Source organism: Alligator sinensis, unplaced genomic scaffold, assembly GCF_000455745.1.
Source record: "Alligator sinensis unplaced genomic scaffold, ASM45574v1 scaffold379_1, whole genome shotgun sequence".
In the NCBI taxonomy this organism is placed as follows: Eukaryota; Metazoa; Chordata; order Crocodylia; family Alligatoridae; genus Alligator; species Alligator sinensis.
This window is the reverse complement of record NW_005842001.1, coordinates 1,992,313-2,008,081: the sequence shown is the minus strand read 5'-3', so window position 1 is coordinate 2,008,081 and position 15,769 is coordinate 1,992,313. Positions and strand designations below refer to the sequence as shown.

The following is a 15,769-nucleotide window of genomic DNA, read 5'->3' as shown; positions in this document are numbered from 1 at the left end:
CCCCCAGCCACGGGGCAGGGAGGGTCCGCTTCCCCCCCCCTGCGTTCAGCACCACCTTGTAACCTGGCCCCGCATGGCCGGCTCTGGGCTCGCCTGTTGTGGCTGCACATGGTGACAGCAGCTGTGGCCCCCCTGCTTGCCGCACCGGGCAGTGTTTGCCATCGCCGCCTGTGGGCTTCCCAGTGCGCAAGCTCCAGGCGGGCAGCAGCAGCCAACGCTGCCCAGTGTGGCAAGTGGGGGGGCTGCAGCTGCTGTCGCCATGCGCAGCCCTGACAGGTGAGCCTGGAGCTGGCGCAGGTCCCAGGCTGGCAGCGGGGCTGGGTTACAAGCTGGTGCTGAGTGCGGGGAAAAGTGGCCCCTTGCCCGCCCAGTGCCTTGCACTGTAGCTGCTTGCAGCCCATGTGGGGCTGCCTGTGCCTGCTCCAGACAGCCCCGCTTGGGCTGCGAGTGCCTGCAGCAGGGAGTGCCAGCTATGGGGCAGGGGAGGGGCTGCTTTTCCTGCTGGTGAGGAAGGAGTTGGGGCTGTACCATGGGGCTGGGGGGCACTGGGAGTGAGCAGGTGTGGGAGCCAGCGGGAGGAGGGGGCCTGGAGCAGTGTGGTAGGGGTACAGGGTCCCGGCCGGCAGGGGCTCTATGGAGCCCGGCCAGCTCCCCTCTCTCTCTGCTGGTGCAGCCCAGCCTGGCTTCACAGACCCCTGCCAGCCTGTGACCTGCTCTGGGCCCCACCAGTGCTGGCCCTGGGACATTGGTCCCAAGATGGTGACCAGGGGGCGGGGCACCTGTCAAGGGGCGGTGCTACCCATGTGGCCCTCGACAGCCTGCTAAAACTGGTTAAGCGGCCCTCTGCCTGAAATAATTGCCCGCCCCTGTTGTACACTTTACTGCACACACTACCAGTTGTTAGCTATGGAAAAAATGGTCACATTACCCTCCTCCTATTGAGAATTAGTTTAAGTGATTTTTTTTTTCCCTAAGTGGCTGAGACAGAAAAGCACTTCAAAATGCAAGAGGCCACAGACCCACTACACACTGAGGTGCATTCTTTTAGCAAAAGATGGACGTTTATATTGGAGTGCTGCCTGTCAGTACTCGGCCAGTTTATTTTTTGGCATGCTAGCACGTGGAACTTTGAAAAATGGTAAGAGGGCTGGGGTTTTTTAAGGCAGTTTGTAGACAAAAACAAAGACACATTCTTGGTTTACTAGAAGTAGGTCACGGTATTAGGGAGTTATCATTTTTTGAAAGTTTTAATCTGAACCTGCCAGTTTTTCTTTGAGTTTTCTTCACCTTGTGCCAGTTTCCTTCTTCTAGGATGAAAGGTTTCTGTTTATTTTGTTTGGAGTTGTTTGTCTGTGGTATTATTACTCTGCTTTATCTGTTTGTTTCTTTCCTTTTCACAAAATGTTTGGAAAACAAACCTTATACTAAAATAATAAAAACTCCTAACTTTCCACTAAAGAAGTATCTAGACAAAAAAACAAAAAAAAAAAGACTTTGCTATGGCCTGCATAGAATAGTTACTTTGTATCGCCTCCTTTACCTTAGGTTTTTCTTTTCTTTTGTTCAGTTTTGACTCGAGTGATCAGGTGATAACTCTTGTAGCACTTTCACTGCTCAGAGGGACCCCTGCCAATTTTGAGGGTGGGTCTTTGCATCCTGCTTCTGTATAACAATTTGAGTGGTTCTGCTGACTTGAATATGAATATAAAGAGTGTAGTACAGGACCCAAAATTGGAAGGGAAGCAGGTGATTGCATGACTTTTATCACAAGTAACGGAGAGAAGCTGATTGACAAAAGTCATTCCTTTTGTGCTCGAGAGACTTGAGCCTTGATAGTGACTTAAACGGTAGCCTGCATGTTTTATTTTAAAAGACAACAGTTGTATGTTTAGTTGGCTTTTGTCTACTTTGTGTCTGATCTTTGAGCTCACCAGGTATCCAGCATTACTATGGGTACCTAAGCATGAGAGATTTTTCTTTTCTTCAGGGCTAGGGACAGAAGTTACACACAAACTGGTTTAAGTGATCAAAAACTGGTTTAAACCTGTAACAGAACAGATGTTCAGTGCACACAAACCAGTTTGAAAATGGCTGAAACCAGTTTGAGATAAACCTGGTTGAATGTAGTATCCGACTTAACTGATGTAGGTCAAACCAGTTTCTGCAATGTCTGTCCCAGACCCTTGCTGGTTTAAGTTAAATCAGGCACCCCCAGCATCCCAGCATGTTCTCTGGGCTGGGCAGGGCTCTCTGCTCCACAGCGGAGCTGGCCCCTCCCCTCTGCTCCCTGGCTGCAGCTCCAGCACAGACTGCAGGCATCCCTGCTCCCCTGACTCCCCCCACCACTCCCTGCTAAGCAGGAATTCCCCTCTCCCCTCTGCCTCACTGAGAGGTGTCTGTGTATTAGCTGGAACACCACATGCTGGCTACAGTCTGTGCTGAACCAACAGGTAGCTGGTAATGTCCCTCAGTTTTTTTTCTTAATGGGGTGATAAACACTGAGTTAGGGGTGATCATAATATCCAGGCAAGGCCTGGTCATGCTCCGCTCAGCTCAGCACTGTGGAAGGAAAAGAAGGGCTGCTCTAGCACCCCCCCAGCTTCTAGCCAGAGCCACTGCAGGCATGTGCCTGCATGTCTGGGATGTCTGCAGTTAAACTGATTTAGCCTAGCCAGGTTAGACTAACCTGCAAAGATTGAATCAATTCAGGCTCAGACTTTTTGAATGTCTGTCCCTAGCCTTAGTGATCAGAAACTGGTTTAAACCTGCAACAGAACAAAAGTTCAGTGCACTTAAACCTCTTTCAAAATGCCTGAAACTGGTTTAAGATGGACATGATTAGATCTAGTATCAGACTTAATTGATTCTTCTCAAACCAGTTTATGGCACTTCTGTCCCATATCCCCTCCTGGTTCAAGTTAACTCACAGTTCCCCAACATCGCATGCTGCTTTAGAGCACTGGGCTGTGCTATCTGTTCCAGCAAACAGGGTCTGTCCTGCCCCTCTGCTCCCTAGCAGGATATCTTTCCTCTGGGTGGTTGAGCAGGGGGTGGGGAAAAAAAAACCCCTCACTCCTCTGGTTCAGCACCAAACCCCTAGCTGGGTGTTGCCAGTAGGAAGGCCGGTGCGTGGGACTCAGACCCCCAGCTGGGTACTGCCAGCTTGGGGGAGGGCAGGGGGAGCTCGGGGTGGGGGTGGAGCCAAGGCTTCTCTCTCCTTCCAGCCAGCTGGGAGGCTGAGAAGAGGGGTGCAGCCTCTGGCTCAGTGTTGTAGGGCCTGAGCCAAGCCCCAGTGCAGGCGTCTCCTCCCTTGACTTCCCCATCCCCTCGGCCAGCCTGGAGGCTGAGGAAGGGGCATGGCTCCTGGCTCTGGGATGTCAGAGCTAAACCCCCCTCTCCCTTCCACCCCTCTCCTCTCAGCCTGCCTGGAGGCTGAGAAGAGGGTGTGACTAGGGGACTCCAGCACTGCTTCCAGGTCTGGGGGGGCAGAGCCAAGCCCCACTGTGAGCTTCCCCCCCATTCAGCCTCAGGGCTGAAGAGTGGGCAGGGCTTTCAGCTCTGGGGGCAGAGTTAAGCCCCCTCTTCTGGGCTTCCCTCCCTGCCCCTCCCCTCAGCCAGTCCCAGGCGGAGGAGGGGTCGTGGCTCCTGGCTCTGGGGGCAGAGCCAAGCCTAGGTGCAGATTTCCCTCTGCTGCTGCCTCAGCCGGCTGGGAAGCTGAGAAGGGGGGTGGCTAAGAGATTCCAGCCCTGCTCCCAGCTGGGGGTGGGGAGGCAGGAGGAGGCAGAGTAAAGCCCTGCCCCCTCCTGGCCTGTTCCCAGCTGGGGGTTTGGCACCAGGTGGGAGGGGTGGGGTCGCCCACCCCCTTGCTCAGTGGTCGGGGAGGCTGAGGAGGGGGCATGGCTTCCAGAAGTCCAGCTCTCTCAAGTGGCCAGCAGGTTGGGAGGCGTGCTCTAGTCCCCCCGGCTATTGGTGTGGGCCACCGCAGGGCCTTTTCCTGTTTGGAAAGTGAATGTCAGTTCACTTGCTTATTGGTTCAGTCTGTGCAGTTTTAAAAAGTCTGCAAAGGTTGAATCAATTTCAGCCTCAGGCTTTTTGACTGTCTATACTTAGCCCAGAAGTCTGGCACTGTAGTAAAAGGGTAGGATACCCAATATCCACATTTTGGTGAATGAAGATATGTTTGGTTAATAAATAAGGAACAAGTTTAACATGTAAAGAGCTACAGAAGCTTGTGGGTTGTTGCTGCCTCTAACAAAACTGTTTTTGCTACATTTAAACTAAACATAGTTTAGAAAGTAGACTATACAGACCAGCCCCATACCTGAGTTAATTAAGACTTGGAAGTTCCCTTTCTCATTTATTTTACCATAAAATATTTTTTCTATTCATGGGCAAGTTCCTGTGTGTAGTTTTTATTTTAATTTTTTTAGTAAATTGATGAGGAACAAGTGGTCTGTCTCTTTCCCAGATAAAACTTCGTGATGGAGGAATGTAGACTCTGGTGCACTTGTGTCACCTGGTAATGTATTTCTCCTTTGTTTTACAGAATATGACTCAGAAGCAAAAAGGGTTCAGGACATTCTTTCTGGAATGGAGAAGCCACAGGTAGGTGATCCACATTTATGGAAAAAAATAACTTATATGACAAGTGCCTTTTTATCTAGTCTGGTGGTGGAGTAAGGGGAGTGTTTTGGAATCATATTATGCTAGTGTGTTGACAGGGTATTTTTATCAAGAAACATTGTTATTGGATGCAGTTGCACATGCTTCCTTTAATGAGCATTAGCTTATTTTAATGTGCATTAACGCATCACCAAAAAAAGTGTTCTTAATTAATGTGTTTTAAAATAGGCTAATCTGCCTTTTTCTATGGAGGTACTAAATTTAATGTGTATTACCCAAGGTGCATTAATGAACATGTAGACGTGCCCACAGAGTCCTTACTGAGGCAAACCCACTACTGCATGCAATAGCCATTATTTTCAGGTGTCTTTGCAAGCTGTTGTAGAATCTAATTAGAAACTGTTTCTAGAGCACTTTGAAATTCTTGGACAAATGTATTAATTTTGGTTATTTCATTGCCTGTACTCTTGTTACAGCAATGAAAGTATTTAATTCTAAGCATGTAATATTTAGTTTCAGAATATTGTATTTATTATTTATATTTAATATATTAATGCATTCCTTTAATATCACTTCCTTCTTCGCGTCTAGAGCGTTAATTTGAAAAATGAATAGAATGATAGAAGCCACTACTGTGGCAAGAGCAGATCTAATTTGGTTTTTAATAACACCTTACAAATGTTGGGAAACATGCTTTGGTTGCAGTGAAGACTCAATCCTTTAGAACAGATGCACCAGTGTAGAGATATGTTTCTGTGAAGTTACAGACTCAACACGCTTCAGGAGCTGCACTAATCAATGCCTTTGCAAGACTAGTCCATTAGTAATAACAGAATATATGAGGAGCCCTAAGTCCTTGCTGCCTTGATGTTTTTAGTGATTTATACGGCATTTTTTCCCTATGAGCAACAGCTGTGTCCTGAACGTGATTGACTTGCTGTTCTTTGGCAGACTCTTCTCCATTGTACTATTGCAATTAATGAGCCCTTAGTGGGTATGGAAGAGCAGTGGATAGTTCTGCAGAAGAAAATTAGTCCACTATTGTAATGGATGTGGAATTGCAGTATAATGTAGAAATAATGAGATATAATAACTTCATGAAGACCAAATACATTTATGAACTTTCTAGTGAAGCGATTACATATTGTAAGTTTTGTCTGTATGGATGTTTCATTATAGCTTAAAAGGCAACTGAAGTAACTCTTTACTTTGAGGGTCCTTGCATCTCTCTTTGGGACTCCCTTGTCCCTAAGGGAGATGTAAGCCTCATTTTGCCAGCTTGAGAGTCCAGACAACAAAAGTTAAAATAATTAAATAGTTAAAAGCCTCTTCTCAGAAGGGGTACACTTTTCATCAGCTAGACAGCTTGACAAAGCAGTTTGGTGAAGTGACTCTAGGGAGATGGGCCTTTTCTGAGATATAGGAATTAAGGAAAGGCAGGCGTGCATATAAACTGGTGTATTGTCTGCAAGAACTGTTACCTCCTAAATGCTTAGTTCTAAATTAATAAAACTCTGCCTTAAGAAGTCTGTTTCATAACTGGGAACTTCATGGCCTGAGCCTAAATCAGATTGCTGCTGTAAATTAGTATCAGGGAGACGGTAGCACAAAGCAGGGGAATTGCATCTCTGTACCTAGAGACAGGTGACAGTTTGAGGCTTGAGACATAAGAGGAGGGTGTACTCTGAGAGACCAGAATGAGATCAGAGATGCAGTTAGCCTAGCAACTATGACAACTGCACCGTGTAAAGTAATGAAGCAGGAGGTTAGATGACAGGTGCGTCTACACGTCACCCTACAGTGATGTAGCAATGCACTACGTTGCCGTATGCTGTGCTACAGCAACATAGCAATCACGTGGGTCTGCACATGATAGCCAGCTACGTTGCCGTAGTGGCGCGTTCCTCCAGTATAGCGAAATCTAACTGTGCGCCACGCATCTGGGACAGTAGCTGCCTGTGCTGTGCTGTGCTTTAGTACTTCTGAAAGGAAGTACTGAAGCACAGTGCCATAGCAACAGCACTGTACGGCGATGAGTAGATGCACCCACATTGTAGCATTCCCAGGGAATGATTATTTGTTCAATTAGTACAAATAGACTGAATTGTTAAGCTCTTATCAAGTTGTACTACATTTCAAGTTCAGGTTAGGCAAAATAAAAATGTAATTAATTATCTTTTTTTTAAATAAAATTTATCACGTGTTTTGAAGGATTGCCTCACCTGTCCGATAGTCCATCTCTGGTGAGACTGTTGCCAAGATTCCAAACCTCTGACTAACCTCAAATGCCACTGGTTTTAAAAGAAACTTTTCTGATATAAATCTTTCCTCTCTTCCCCCTGCAAATGCGAGTATGTTAGTGGAAGAGAGGGAATTGCACAATTACACTAACTTGGTCTCCAGGGTTGACAGTATTAGTATTTAGAAGACTACAAGGTAACAAACAATAAAGCTAGTTATACTTTTCAAAATGTTTAACTTAAGAATCCGAAGATTTCTGATCTGAATACTAAAAATATTCTATATTGAGAAGAGCCAGTGGAGGTCAATTTTAGAATTGTCTATGATCTCCTCTGAGCCCTGTATAATTGCACGCATGGTAACTAAGGTACTTACATTTACAGGCAAAAGGACGCAAAGAATATTAATACCAATTTAGAGTTCTCTGAAACAGTCCAAATATATTTGTATAGCTGTTTGGTAATGCACATAGAACACTCTGATTATATAGTGAGGCACAGTGGTGTACAAAAAAGGTATGCTTGCAAGGTACTTCACTGTAATTTTAACATACATAAGTAATACAGCTGTCCCAGATTCAGGCAAATAATACCTTATGTTGTGAGCCCTCAACATTTAATGTGTGCGTGTCTGTTTGCATACACATAATTGTTAGAGAATGTGTTGTTTAATTTGCAGTACTTCATAGAAACAGTAGACCAGCAGAACACAAAGAAAAGAGGAAGAAAAATAAAAGTGTTAAAGGAAATATAGTATTCATAACAGCAATAAGGAAACAGTCAATTAGTTGAGAGCAGTTTTAAGGTTATGCCTATATTAAATTCTGCGATTATAATAGCAGCATATTACTGAAATTAACTCTAATCTAGCTAGTCTGGGGGAAAAAAAGCAGTGAAGTCATCAGACTTCAGCATAGGTAAGTGGCCACAGTCCTGGATGTGTTTGTACAGTCCATGCTAAAATCCATATTTCAGTTTTCACTGTATTGCTACCGAACCTAACTAGCACATACATATGTGCTTGGTAGTCATGCCACCCTCTCAGTACTAGTGTACATACCTAAAATTACATTTTGAAGTATCTAATGTTGTTTGTTTTAGGGAACTTCAGGTAGAAATGTTCATATCAGATTTTCTCTCTTATACAACAACAATTTAAGACACTGATGCTTCTGTGTCTTAAAACACACAAGGTTATTTGTCTAAATTCAAATCCTGGTGAGTTTTTAGTGGTCAAGGTTACAAACCAAATGCTTATTCTCAGAACCAGTCGACTTCATGAGAGAAGAGAGGCTGGAAGCCAGCCTTCAAAAAAACTGCTAGTGCCACGCTTCAGTTCCACTGCAATGAAACGGCAGGTGCTTCCTCAGCCTGACGAAGGGTATTTATACCCAAAAACTTGCTAAGAAGAATTTTTCCAGCTATATGAATTGGTCTAATAAAAGATAGCAGATTTTCCCAAAGAACCTTGTCTGCCTATGTCCTTAGACCAACATGGCTACAGCCGATACCCCAGGGGCTATTGAAACATTCAAATGGGCATTGAAGCCTTTCTACTACTGTTGATGACTGCTCTACTGAGGAGAGGAGTGTGAGTGAAGAAATGATCCACGTGTGTGTTGGGTCTGAGTTCAAATGAAGACTGGCTTTTATTCCAGTAATGATCCTGTTCTTGCTGGCTCAGGCAAAGCTGGTGTGGAAATGTTTGGGATTTTTGACTGATTTAGCAGTTATGGGGATTGAAAGAGAGAGCTTGACCTAGCAAAAGCCTTGAATTTGTTTGACCCACAAGTGTTTCAAACATTGCCCTTTGGGGCAGTGACTCTCAACCTTTTTTGCACCAGGACCCAATTGTAAATATCAGTGGCCAGTCCCGACCCAGTGCCCCTCACTCCCGACCCGCTGACCCCACACCCCCAGGCCCCAGCCCCCATGTGTGGGGTGGAGGGGGTGGGGGGTATGGGGCTCGAGGCAAGCAGCCCCTCACAGGTTGGAAATCTGCCAGTCTGCAAGGGAAAAGCCACAGCTTCCCACATTTTTCTTCTTTAAAGGAGCATCCATTTTTAAAGTTTGTTTGCGACCCTTTTCTATATCCTTGCGACCCACTTTTGGGTTGCGACCCACAGGTTTAGAAATGCTTCTCTAGGGAACACTTAAATGTTGCTTTCAGTGTCATTCTCACACACAATAAAATCCCAAAGCACAAAAGGCTGATAATGCCAACCCAAAATTTCGAAGATAATGAGTCTTGCACAGAAGCATTGTTCATTACCTGAATGACTGGAGGGACTGATACTAATCAGATTTGCAACTTTATTATAATACAGAGGTTGGGATTCTTTCATAAGGGCTTTAATAAAATAATTATTTGTACCACCATCTTCTCAGAAGTGTGTATAAAACAGAAACTGACTGTGTAAGCTGAGAAGTTTGCAGAAACTAATTAGCTATGCTTTTTACTAGCTATACAAAACTCCTTCTGAGAGAGACTCTGCTATTACTTCTCAATCTAAAAAAATATATATATAAAAGTTGAGTACAATAGCTTGTAGGACAAAGTGGCTCAGCTTACCCGACTAGAAAGAATACTTCTGAGAGTGTGGACCTTTCTGTCTACATAAGGACAGCACTTTTCTGTCTACATAAGCACACAATGGGGACTCATCCGTCTAGATGAAAAGAAATGTTCCAGTTTTCAATAAAGGGTTTCGCAAAAGTGTTTATACCTATGCGTATCGCTGTGTTGGTAATTCCTATAATGAGTGCCTTGATCTCAATGGTAGATGCATTGAATACCTATAGTAGGTAGTGTACGTTGTAAGCTATGCTCCTTGATTTCGAAGGGAATTGACACTGTCAAGTAATATGTCTCTGTATTCGTGAAGATTGAAATGCATGTAGATGTTTTGAGACATTGTGTATTTTGATAGATTGGAACTGGGACAGCATTTAAAAATAAATGTGATGTTGATCATTATTATTTCTGTAAGTTTTTGCAGTGAAATAGAATAGAAGCATTGTCTTCCTGACAATATCTTGCATATGCTAGGGTAGCCATATATGTTTTAGGGAAATCTGAGGGGGGAGGGGAGCTAGGGAGTGTGTGTGTGTGTGTGTGTGTACACGCACACACACGCACTTCCTCACCGCAGCCCAGGTTGGGGGGAATGCACAGACTCTGCCTGATTCATGACTCTGGTCTCATCCCAGCACCTACAGCCACATCCTGGATATGTGCCCTCTGGGTAGGCAACCACAGCCAGCCCCAGTGTTTTACTGGGGATTAGAGTAGGATATGGCTGGGCCAAGCTAGGCTGTCTGCATAGGGGTTGCGATGTGGCTAGGCCAGCCCAGTGGTGCATGGCTAGGATGCCTCTGCAGGTGCTGGAATGGGGACAGATCCATGAGACAGCGTGAGGCAGACAGAACCTGTGCAGTGCCCCCAGTCTGCAGCCCTGGCTCCAGTGACAAAGGCACCACAATCCCGTGTGTGTGCACAAGTGCCCCCCCCCCCCCCCCCCCCCCAAACCCTGCACCTCCAGGGTCCCTGCCAATCCAGGAATTTTGCTTATATTTTCTCTAGCAGCCAGGATGTTGACAGCCTAAAAATCTCAGGACTCTGCCAGCCAATCTGGGACATAGAATCATAGGAAGTTACAACTGAAAACGGACCTCAGGAGGTCTAGTCCAACCCCCTGCTCAGAGCAGGACCATTCCCAACTAGATTATCCCTGCCAAAGCTTTTTCTAGCCGGGTTTTGAAAACATCCAAGGATGGAGCTTCTAGCACCTCTCTGGGTAACCTTTTCCAGTCTTTTACTACCCTCCTAGTGAGAAAATTCTTCCTAATACCTAACCTAAACTTCCCTTGCTGCAACTTGAGACCATTGCTCCTTGTTCTGTCATCTGCCACCACTAAGGCCAGCCCCGTCCTCTTTTGAACCCCCCTTCAAGTAGTTGAAAGCTCCTATTAAATCCCCCCCCCCCCCCCGTCTTCTCTTCTGTAAGACTAAATAAGCCCAGGTCCCTTGGTCTTTCCTCGTAAGTCATGTCCCTCATCCCCCTCCTCATTTTTGTTGCTCTCTGCTGGGCTCTCTCCAATTTGTCCACATCCTTTCTGTAGTGGGGTGCCCAAAACTAAACACAGGCCTCACCAGTGCTGGATAGAGAGGAAGAATCACTTCTTTTGACCTACTGGCAGCACACCTACCAACACAGCCCAGTATGTTGTTAGCCTTCTTGGCAACAAGGTCACAGTGCTGCCTCATATTCATCTTACTGTCCACTGTAACCCCCAGGTCCTTTTCTGCAGAGTTACTGCCCAGTCAGTCAGCCCCTAGCCTGTACTGGTGCATGGGATTGTTCATCCTAAGTGCAGGACTTTATGTTTGTCCTTGTTGAACCTCATGAGATTCCTTTTGGCCTAGTCCTTCAATTTGTCTAAGTCACTCTTAATCCTAACCCTACCTTCCAACGTATCTACTATGTCCAAGTTTCCACTTCTTATAAGCTGCCTTTTGGTGATTTAGTTTACTGAAGAGTTCCCTGCTAAGCCAAACTGGTCTTCTGCCATACTTGCTAGTCTTCCTGCATATCGGGATGGTTTGTTCCTGCACTCTCAGTAAGACTTCTTTCAAGTACAGCCAGCAATCCTGGACTCCTCTCCCCCTTAGTCAAGCTTCCCAGGGGATCCTGTCCATGAGTTCCCTGAGTGAGCCAAAGTCTTCATTTCTGAAGTCCAGCGTCTTTACTCTGGCAGGATCATTGGTGCCCACATGGATGAGCAGTATGAGGTAGTAGTCAGAGGACCAATTGAGCCTTGGTAGTCTCTCCATGACATCTTGGATCTGGGCTCCAGGCAAGCAGCAGACCTCCTGAGACAACAGGTCAGGTCAGCAGATGGCTCCCTCTGTCCCCCGCAGAAGAGAGTCTCCAACCACCACCACCCATCACTGCTGCTTGGTGGCAGTCATCTCGATTCTTCCTGCTTTGGTGAGGCCTGTGCTGTGTTTCTCCACCAATGGAATGTGTGCCTCCCTCAGCTGCTAGGGCTGTATATCTGTTCTCCAGATGAACGATTGTAGGTGGAGGTGAAGATCTTGGCTTGCTGCCATAAGTCACAAGCCTCCAGCTTCCACCCTTTTAGGTGTCCATGTCCTTTCTCTTCTGTAGTGCTGCGTTTGGCATTTTTTCCTCCACGGTCCCAGAAGTCTTCTCCAGCATCCAATTGATGAACGCCTCATGGCAGAGGATGCCACATGGTCACCACAAGCACCCTAAGAATTTTTTCCAGCCTGGTTTTAGATGACTGAAGTAGACTTCAGTCATCAAAACCAGGCTAGAAAAAGTACTTCTGGGACATTTCCTTTTCTGGACAGGCAGTGGGACAAAGTATTGACTTGTCATTGAGTTCTGCAGGAACAGAATTGGATCCACCGTCCTTGAATTAGCTGCCATGCCAACTGAAAGAATTCACAAGAGCAGATTGTAATATAAACAGTTGCTTTGTGAGCCTGTTTCTATGCGCAATAATACCAAGGGTCAGCAATCCTGGATCTTCAGTACAAGGTGAAAATTGTCTGACTTAAGATAACAGCTTCTCTAGTTGGTAGCTGTAGTAAATTCTCTTCTGTGGAACTGGCCTGCACAGAGCTGCACTGTTTTTAGCATAATACACATAAGGGCTTTCCAGAAGAAAGTAAGATTTACTGTTTCTTTTATTTTAAGAAACAGGAAAAGACATGGCTTTGCACATGTCACTGAAGTTTATGAAAGGACCAGGCTTTTTACCATATGCAAAGCATATATACGTGTGTCCTAGCTAGTAGTCATAAAGGAAAACATTTCAGTAGAACATTGGCAGGATATTTTTTACATGAGGTTCCAAGTCCCTGCCTGAATTTATGAAAAACAATTATGCAAGCATATGTCCATAATAACAGAAGAAATCTCATGTTGATGGGTTAATCTGGTATATAGTAGTAACGTATGTCCATATTTTTCCTCCCTATTTGGTTTGTTTTTCTATGGTTTTCCTGGCCTATTAAATGCATAATTTATATCAAAGATACATTTTTAAGTAAAACATCTTTATATAATTTCATTTTGTTAGTGCATTTATGATATTTTAATTGCTTTGTCTGATTTGACGTAGAAATAAAAGTTTGGCTAATCTTAACATGAGCTTTAATAAGCCCAGGTATTTAAAACAAACAGTTACAACATAGCCCCCCAAAAATGCTAATAAAACAGTAAATCCTAGGAAAATTGGTATAAGACAAACTTCAAGAACTTTTAAAAACAAAAAGGAAAGAAAAAAAATTATATCAAGCGTGTCTTGTTTTACCACTTTTCATGTGGTATGGAACAGATTTTCATCTTGGCAAGACTGTGTTTATAGCTATAAATTAAAATGTTGAAAATGGTGGGGGTGTGTGCAAGTGAAGATGAGAGAGACTTTGTGTTTTCACCTCCTTAACAGTACTAAAAAGCTCTGATTTAGGTCTCAAAAGGAATTTGTGGTATTGATATATAAAAAAAAAATAGGGAACTTTTCAGGTGGAAATGAGGCATTTTTCAAATGAGACATTAAATATTCTGTGTTAAGTATAGTCAGACTTATTTCTTGTATAAACTCTGATATTCTGATCACATTCTTACTGAAATTTAATCTTTTTCAAACAATTTTGGTTCTTAAGTTAAATTCCAAGCACAGTTGCACAAATTAATCTTGCAACTACTGTTGCCATTGGGTGAAGTTTCAAATTCCCGAGTAACTGTATAGAAAACTTATAACTGAGGTCACATAAAGACATTCAGTTTTTCCTTGAGTTCTGGGAGAAACCACTGTGTATAGGTGTTCAGGATTTTCTCCCAGAGCAAAAATGGCCACCCTAGGAGGAAAATAACCTGGAAATAACCCGAGTTTCTCCTGGGAGAGCAAAGGTCTAGACATGTTCTACTCTGAGAGAAGCTATAGCTCAGTCCTCCAGCATCCCAAGGTGCTTTGCTCATGTAAACTGCCCCCCACCTCCCAGAAGTCTGGGTCAGTCAATCAGGGGTGCCCTGTGCACTGCTGCCATCTGTCTTTGGGCAGACTAAGGGAATCCAGAGAGCATGCTGAGATGTGCGCACAGGGGCACCCTGGCTGTGCAGCATCAGCATTGCAACCTCTATGTTCTTCAGGGGCTTAGCGTTTAAATGTCTCTTCCAGAGGTCTCTGGCTAAGTCTACCAGGGAAACAAACCTGGGAGAATTTTCCCAGATCATTTGAGCGTAAGTTTCTTAACCATTTGTCTTTTCACACCTGGAAAAAGCAGTGATTTTTTTGCTATGCAAGAATTTTAGAGAATTTTGCTAAAATGATAATACTAGTTTAAAGCTGAAGTGTAGGAGTAATTAATAAGAAACCCATAACTTTGTTTTGTAGGATGTAATTTCAGATCCTCCTCTAGGCTGTTGTGTTTTTCACCTCTACATCTGATATTGCAGTTTTAGGGGAATGGCTGCTTTTTTAAGTTTAAGGTCAATAGGTTATGAGGCGGAGCTCTAAGGGCCACAAAGCGATCATCAGGAATTTTTTCAGAAGAGATGTACAGAAGTACAGTACTTTTCTTTCCAAGATGGCCACTACAAGTAGAAATTCTTAGAAGCATTCAAATGTTTTTTTTTCTAGGCGTGCTGTCAGAAGTGTGTTCTGTCAAAAGGGGCAGTAGTGGAGGACCTTATGTAGAGAAGCTGAGTCATTGTTAGCACAATACTCCAAGTGCTTTCCAAACTTCATCTTCAGTAAAGAGTCCACTAAGGCTAAGAACAAACAGTCAAAAACCTGAGGCAGAATCTATTCAGTCTTCTCAGATTAGTCTAAACCCTGAAGACTAAACCAATAAGCAAGTGAACAGACATTCACTTCCGATTCCAGAAATGCAGCCACATGCCTGCACTGGCCAGGGAGCAGGCAGTGGGGTGCTAGAGCATGCCTCCATGCTGGCCTCGAGCAGACAGTGTGGGCCCAGGCTAGCCTGCCCACACTGTCGGGGGGGGGGGGGATGGGGAGTTTTTTGCAGGGCAGGTACAAAGCATCCTGGGATGCTGTCGGGGTCTGAGAGTTGACTTGAATCTGGAAGGGACAGAAGTTCAATAAACTGAGGTTAACCTAAATCAGTTAGGTCTGATACTACATCCATCCAGATTTCTCTTAAACCAGTTTCAGCCGTGTTGAAAGTGGCTTATAGACTTCATAGATTTCATAGACATCAGGGCTGGAAGGGACCTCGGAAGATCATCGAGTCCAGCCCCCCGCCCAAAGGGCAGGAAGTCAGCTGGGGTCATAGGATCCCAGCAAGATAAGCATCCAGTTTCATCTTGAAGGTGTTCAATGAAGGCGCTTGAACCACCTCCGGTGGCAGGCTGTTCCAGACCTTGGGGGCTCGGACAGTAAAGAAATTCTTCCTTATGTCCAGCCTGAAACGATCTTGAAGTAGTTTGTGACCATTCGACCTCGTCATCCCTTGGGGCGCTCTGGTGAACAAACGTTCCCCCAGATGCTGGTGGTCACCCCTGATAAACTTGTAGGTGGCCATCAGATCACCCCTAAGCCTGCGCTTTTTCAGGCTAAAGAGCCCCACGGCTCTCAGCCTGTCATCGTAGGGTCTGCTTCCCTGACCTCTGATCATGCGCGTGGCTCTTCTCTGGACTCTCTCAAGCTTCTCCACATCCTTTTTGAATTGTGGAGCCCAAAACTGGACACAGTACTCCAGCTGCGGCCTCACTAAGGCCGAGTACAGGGGGAGAATGACGTCCCGGGATTTGCTTGAGAGACGTCCCGGGATTTGCTTGAGACGTCCCGGGATTTGCTTGAGATCATCGAGTCTGACCCCCTGCATAGGCAGGGAAGAGTGCTGGGTG

General features: G+C 45.1%; 1 protein-coding gene across 5 annotated transcripts in view; it reads left to right on the top strand.

Annotated features, from left to right (window-relative positions):
• FNDC3B (fibronectin type III domain containing 3B) overlaps positions 1–15,769 on the top strand; it is a 354,529-nt gene that overhangs the window by 227,110 nt on the left and 111,650 nt on the right. For all 5 annotated transcript variants that reach the window (XM_025201761.1, XM_025201760.1, XM_025201762.1 and 2 more), the window contains one exon: positions 4,547–4,605. In XM_025201761.1, the coding sequence (XP_025057546.1) occupies positions 4,547–4,605 (59 nt within the window). The remainder of the gene's footprint in view (positions 1–4,546; positions 4,606–15,769) is intronic.